Below are 7,205 nucleotides of genomic sequence, written 5' to 3'. Positions count from 1 at the left end.
GGCGGGTCGGGAGCTGGTCATTTGTGACCGGTTCACGGCAGTGCCCGTGACGCCGAGGGGCCCGTGCTCCGCGGAGTGGGGCTGAGCCGCGACACCTTCGCCCTGCTGGGGGGGCCCAGACAGGCACCTCCTCTGACAGTTACATTTCGGCCCCGCCCCTCGCCGTTTTCCGGCTTCGGCGCGCGCGGTTGCTGGGGTAACCGCCGAGGTCAGCCCCCAGCGAGGCTCAGGGCGGAGTTTCCGGCCGCCGTGCGGCAGACTGCAGGTAGGGCGGGTGGACTCGGGCACGGCCCGCGAGCGGGCTCCCTCCCCGCATGTCACTACGGGCCGCCGCGGGGCCAACGAGGTCGGGAGCCAAGGCCGCCGCAGACGCCCTTCCCACTTTGCGGGCTTCGGGCTCTCCGTGGCGGGGCTCCCCTGTCCGGAGAGCGGCTGTGGACGGAGGCCTCTGCAGGGCCGGGCTCACGGGGCGGAGTAGCTGCCTCTGGACACGCTGATGTGTAGACATGATCAAGAGCCATTTCCGAGGTCAAGAGCCGTTTCGCTACTCACATACCTGGTGCCCCGCTTGTGCAGCCGCCGGGCCGGAGTACCGAGAAATCCTTGGGACATGCCCAGCAACACAGGCTGAAGTTACCGCCCTTCACCCTGCCCTTGCTTGGCATAAGATCGTGCGGTGCTTGAAAAGGGAGGGTGGGGGAAGCAAACCGGAGGAGAGAGGTGGTGAGGCTCTGAGCTTTGACTGGTTGGGGGTGGGCAAAGAAACTGCAGGCAGGCTGAAAAGCAAACATCAGAAAGCAGTTTTTAATAGTCCGTTACATATGAATTACTGCTGCAGGTAGTTAATTCCTAGGTAGCCGTTTTTGCACTACAAAAATGTGCGCTTTTGATTACGATTGCAGATGAGATCAAGCTGGGAGGGGTTGCAATTTCTCTGCAGGATAGGGCCATAATTCAAAATGATCTGGAAAAACTGGAGAAATGGTCTGAGGTAAACAGGATTAAGTTTAATAAGGACAAATGCAAAGTGCTCCGTTTAGGAAGGAACAATCAGTTTCACACATACAACATAGGAAGTGATTGTCTAAGAAGGAGTGTGAGAGAGGGGGATTTTGGGGTGATGGTAGACCATGAGCTAAATATGAGACAACAGTATGACACTGTTGCAACAAATAAAAAAAGCAAACATGATTGTGGGATGCATTAACAGGAGTGTTGTGAGCAAGACATGAGAAGACATTTTGCTCTATGCTGCACTGATTAGGCCCCACTTGGAGTATTGTGTCCAGTTCCGGGCACCACATTTCAAGAGAGATATGGAGAAATTGGAGAAGATCTGGAGAAGAGTAACAAAAATGATTAAAGGGCTAGAAAACATGAGCTATGAGGGAAGACTGAAATAATTGTTCTTGTTTAGTTTAGAAAAGAGAATACTGAGAGGGGACATGATAGCAGTTTTCAAGCATCTAAAACGATGTCACAAGGCAAAGGGAGAAAAATTGTTCTCCTTGGCCTCTGATGACAGGACAATGTGCTTAGATTGCCAGAAGGGAGGTTTAGGTTGGATATTAGGAAAAACTTCTTAATTGTCAGGGTGATTAAACAAATTGCATAGGGAGCTTGTGGAATCTCCGTCACTGGAGATACTGAAGAGCAAGTTGGATAGACATCTATCATGGATGATGTAGACCAGAGCTACTCAACACGCGGCCCGTGGGCCACATGCGGTCCATTTGTTTGTGGCCCGCAGGTGGGAGCCAAAACAAAAAAAATACTCATTATAATGGTCTTCTGTTGATATACTTTTTAGTAGTTAAATTCCTGGACAGTCATTGCTCATTAGAAGTGCTGTCATACGGGTGGAAATTGGGTAAATATTGCATTTTATTAATATCAGCAGAACTAACTTAAATGGGGCCTGCGTGAGCATTGTCTTTCGTTAATCTTTGTATTTGTGCCGTCAATTGGAAAGACGCTATTTGCATATATATTTACATGTATATGCAACCCGATGTAAGTTGCAGCCCTGGGCATGTGCTGTGAGTATAATTGTGGCCCGCGGGACTTCCAAAGTTGAGTAGCCCTGATCCAGACAGTGCTTGATCCTGCCCTGGGACAGGGGACTGGACTTGATCTCTCAAGGTCCCTTCCAAATTCTAGTATTCTATGAATCTGTTATCTTAAAACCTTTCACTGTGTAATTATTCCCCCTATAAATTAAAGGGTATATCTTTATAGTTCTGATAAAACAATTTACATGAATTTGATGGCTTTTTATTACTGTTCTCTTTATAGTAAAAAGTAATTTATTAATGGATAATCAGATTGTTAGTATCAAGTCTTTCATATGTTAATTCATACATGTTAAATACAGCTAGCAATGAGTGATTGCAGTTCTACATAAAAGCACAAATGCGCCATCTAGCCAATACAAACAGCACTTTAACTCAGAACTTATGCGTACATATTGTAAAATGCTGCTCTGGGTTTTAGAAACTTATGCAACTCCATTTGCTTTACTGTGAGCCACAATAATTTTAAAAAAATAAATATTTTGGATAATTTCCTAGTCTCATGAGGAAATATTCACATTGATGAGAAACCTGAAGGAGAGAATATCTTTCCACATCATGCACCTAATTATATGCTTCATAATATCTCATATTTCCTTATGATACTCTTGAATAACTGTGATATACAACAACCAAAAGTCATGTTCATTTTACTGTTTAATTATGAATTATGGAATTGTTAAACAAAATATTAATTTTATAACTTTTTTTACCAGGAGGAGTATTACGTTATAAAGGAAAATGTCTTTTTTTTCAAAAATATTATTGAAACCAGAAGTTGAAGAGTACCTTGGGAATGTATTTAGAAATAAGGAGGTATGTGTTAACTGTAACTCTGTCAGCCTATATAAACAAATTTACCTTTCCTTGATTGAATGCAGAACTATATATTTTGGGGCTGCAAAAAACAGTACTGAAAAAAAAAAACGGGTTCCAACTAAAGTAAAAAGTTTGGGAAACCCTGATCTAGCCAGCTTTCTATTCATCTTACAGTCCATTTATCTAATCCATTTTCCCTTAACTTGCTGGCAAGAATATTGTGGGTGACTGTATCAAAAGCTTTGCTAACGCTGGCACTGGGGGTTTTGGGAGGACCAGAAACAACTTAGTTGAATAGTCATAATTTGCTTAATGAATATGCAAATATGTAAATTACTGTTACTGGTCCTCCAAAAGCTCGTGAATGGATTTACTGACCCCTGTGTCAAAAAGTTTGGGAACCCCTGATATAATGGATAACATTTGTTGTGGCTACATGATTACTAAAAAACATGTTATTTAACATCACTATATGCAACTATTTACGTTCTTTTAATTTTATTTCACTATGATGTTACTGATACATAATATCAGTATTTATGCCAACATAAAAGTGTATTTTTAATATTTAGAGTTAGCTCTTTTAAGTAAAGAGCTCTGATCCTGTCATAAGTTCCATGCAGAGCATCACTGACTTCAATGGCCGTATGTGGATGCTGAAGTCTGACTACACTGCTCATTGAAAGATTAAGGCCTAGGATTGTTAATTCCATTGAGAAGTTGTAAAGGCTAATTCTAATGTCTGATTTCCAAACGTATGCATACATATAATATGAAAATTGTTTTAAACATATTGGGACTGTTAAACTAAATATTAAAATTCTGTAAATTATACTTGGGATTTGAACTAAAACTTCATTCTGGCATTGAGATTCCAAGTGAGCATTTCAGTGTTCATAAGGAATTTTTTAGAGAGTAATACATTTATTTTATTAACATTTTTAGAATTGAAAAATGAGGTTTTTCACATATTTCAGACATGTGCTTTCTTCTTTTATGGAATATTTTCTGACCACTAAGATGTGTTTGTTTTGAGTGTTTTAAAAGAACTTGTGATGGGAAAACTTGATTTGTGCTTCTATGCATGTGTTGTTTTAAGATAAAGCAGGTCTGAAAGAATTTCCTTTAAAAGAGGGTGTGTGGTTTTGGTTATTTAAACCCTTTGAGTGATCAGGATGAAGTGTGATCTTCCATATTTTTTTCTTGAAGATTCCTTGGAAGATCCACACAAGTTAATGGGAAGCTCTCAGCACTTCTTTGAGGCAGGAGGAATATTAACAAATAACGAAGCTTCAGGGGTAGCCGAGTTAGTCTGTGCAGAAAAAAACAACAAACGGTCTGGTAGCACTTTATAGACTAACAAAACATGTAGATGTTATCATGAGCTTTCTGAAGAAGTGTTCAAAGTATTCAAAGTCTTTCATGAACAATCACAACTACCACCCTCTCCTATCAAAAAGGAAAATAGCCCATCACTTTCTACAGAATAGACAAATACCTGAATGTCTCTTGAAAAATTCTATTTATGTATATTTTACAAGTCACCTTTGTCTGTCACAAACTCATCACAGCTTTGAGTTGCACTCTGTTTGTTTTTTGTCTCTGTACACTTATGCCTAGTTTGCTATACAAAGAAATACCACTTAATACAGCAATATCAAATCAGTGGAGATTAATTCTAATGCATGTTCCAGTGTCAGTTTGTGTGGAATACTTGGTTCAGTGACTGGTCTTTTCAGCAGCCAAACTCTGCCCTCAAGTGTGCATGTGATTTTCAGTGAAGTCAGTAGGATCTGCACATGAATCTGAGGGTCTGTTAGATGACATGTGCAAAGTAATGGTTGATATAAAGTTTTTCACTACAACAAAAACTGACTATTTCTAATTTTTTTTTCTTCTAGCTCATAAGTGCTTTAGGCACATTGGAAGCACAGCGAAAATATAAATCGCTGTTAAATTGTCTGTCTCATCCTCCATCTTTCACAACTGTTAGAGTTAACACTCATTTGGCGTCAGTGGAAGAAATAAAAAATCTGCTACTTGAAGAAATCCACAAGGTTTGTGCAGTTTTGTGTCCTGCTTATCACTAAAGATAGCTACAAGATTTCTTTTAGAGGTAGCCATGTTAGTCTGTTTCAGCAAAAACAAGGAGTCTGGTGGTACTTTAAAAGGCTAACAGATTTGTTAGTCTTTAAAGTGCCACCAAACTCTTTGTTTTTACAAAGCTTTTCAAAAACAAGTAATGGAAATAATTCTGAAACCTGATGTGTGTGTGTGTGTGTGTGTGTGTGTGTGTGTGTGTGTGTGTGTGTGTGTGTGTGTGTGTGTGTGTGTGTGTATACTTTCAGTTTAGTGAAAATTCTGTTAGCACTTTCAGAGTCAAATGGAAACACAGGTAGAATCAGTGAGTTAAATCCAACACTGGTCAATATCTGATGCAAAGGAAGTTAAAAATACCCAAGTGTCCTAAAAAAATGTTCTTTCATTAACAGGAGAAAAGACACCTATTTTTTCCAAAGAACTTGTGTTTAATTGTAAATAGTTACAGACTAGTTAAAAAAAATACTAACAATTGATTCAGAGAAACAATTTCTTCCTTGGCTTATCAGAAATGTGCAAAATCCCTTGGAAAGTTAAAATCCATAAACAGGGACCATGTATTTGTATTAAAGTAGCATCTATAGTCTCAAATGAGGTTTTGGGCCCCATTGTGCTAAATGCTGTATAACCATAGAAGGAAGACACTACAATCTAGACAAGACAACAGAAATAGAAACTAGTAGTCTGAAGATATATGCAAGAAGTATAGAGTTTCTATACTTGCTTTTAATAAAAGGTGATAAAAATGAACATATGTTATAATGTCCTATTTTAGGAGTGTATGGAATTGAAAGAAACTGAGTATCCAAATAATTTGAGCAACTCCCCTGCTGGTGTAACTTAGAAAATGTTTTGACATTTAGTTAATTTTCGGATTTTTTGTTGTTGCATTTATTTTATGACTGCCTTTATCTGACAGAGATTATTAATTTTAAGACATAAGATCTGAAAATAGATTGTTTTGAAATCCTATTATATCTCTTCAGTATTTCTGAGTAGATCCAGTTCTTCTATAAATAAATTATTGATGTTGGTGGGTGTACGGACCACAACTGCGAGAGAGGATGAGACATTTCTCTAATGCAAAAACAGTTGATGCTACTCTATTTGCTGGTAGAGTAATGAGTTATGCCTGTTTTATTGGGGATGTTAAATGGCGATTAATCAGCTGATTGACTAGTCGATGGAATTTTCGATTAGTTTATGCGGGGGGAAGAGGGACTGCAGAGCCACCAGGCTCTTAATACATTTAAAAGGCTGAAGTGCAGCAGGGAGGAGCGAGACCAGACACAAGCCAGGAATCAGCTGTCATGGCTCGCACCGGGTGGGGATGTTAAATATTGGTTAATTGACTAGTTCATTAACCTCATGAATATGAATCTTATTGGTTACTGGATTATTCTATAGTCCCTGGCAGTGGGACTCGTGAGGAGCCCCCTGCCACTTCATGATGCTGCCTGTATATCAGAGGCAGCAGTGCGAAGTGCCGGGTGGGAGCTGGTCTGCGAGGGTAGCACTGGATGCCTGCTGCCCCTGTCCGACATGGGGGGGGTTGAGCTCCCAGAGCTGGTGCAAGTCAGAACTGAGTTGGGCTACCTGCCCTCCTGGCTCCTAATACACTTTAAATGCAAAGCTGCAATGGGGGTAGGTCTTGGAGCCACTGAGAGTCAAGACTGAGCCAGGCTGCCAGCCAGCCTGCTAAAAAATGTGTGTGGGGGGATAGGAATGTGTGTAATCTATAGCTTTTGCTTATTGGTTAATCGAGTACACTATTACAGTAAAACTCCAGTTGTCTGGCATCCAGTGGTCTGGCACTCCTGATAGTCCGGCACCACCTGGAGCCCGGAAGTGCTCCAGGCAGCCGGACAATTGGAGCTGCTCTGCCCCATGACTTGGGGCACCTGACTTGGGGACGCCCAGGGCAGAGCAGCTGGGGTGCTGGGTTGGTCCCGTAGCGCTGTCCCTTGGCACTGCGGGACCAACTGGGCAGCACCCCAGCTGCTCTGCCCCAGGCGTCCCCAAGTCAGCCGCTGGTCAGTTTCAGCAGTGGCTGACTTGGGGATGCCTGGGGCAGAGCAGCTGGGGTGCTGCCGGGTTGGTCCTGCAGCGCCACCCCCTCTTCACCCCCACCCCATCCCAGACTCCTCATAGCCTCCCCTTCTGATAGTCCTGTATATTTGATAATCCGGTACCCCCTGGGTCCTAAAGGTGCTG

The 7,205-nt window shown here is 41.7% G+C and overlaps 1 protein-coding gene across 5 annotated transcripts in view; it reads left to right on the top strand.

The window, feature by feature from the left end:
• NSUN6 (NOP2/Sun RNA methyltransferase 6) overlaps nucleotides 1-7,205 on the top strand; it is a 50,237-nt gene that overhangs the window by 201 nt on the left and 42,831 nt on the right. For 2 of the 5 annotated variants that reach the window (XM_075922479.1, XM_075922483.1), the window contains exons 1-3: nucleotides 273-528; nucleotides 2,789-2,888; nucleotides 4,793-4,948. In XM_075922479.1, coding sequence (XP_075778594.1) covers nucleotides 2,814-2,888; nucleotides 4,793-4,948 — 231 coding nt within the window. In that variant the 5' untranslated portion in view covers nucleotides 273-528; nucleotides 2,789-2,813. The other 3 variants (XM_075922481.1, XM_075922480.1, XM_075922482.1) reach the window with 3 other exon arrangements.

This window comes from Pelodiscus sinensis, chromosome 2 (assembly GCF_049634645.1).
Source record: "Pelodiscus sinensis isolate JC-2024 chromosome 2, ASM4963464v1, whole genome shotgun sequence".
In the NCBI taxonomy this organism is placed as follows: Eukaryota; Metazoa; Chordata; order Testudines; family Trionychidae; genus Pelodiscus; species Pelodiscus sinensis.
Note: the sequence above shows the minus strand (reverse complement) of the source record. Positions and strands in the feature narration are given on the sequence as shown.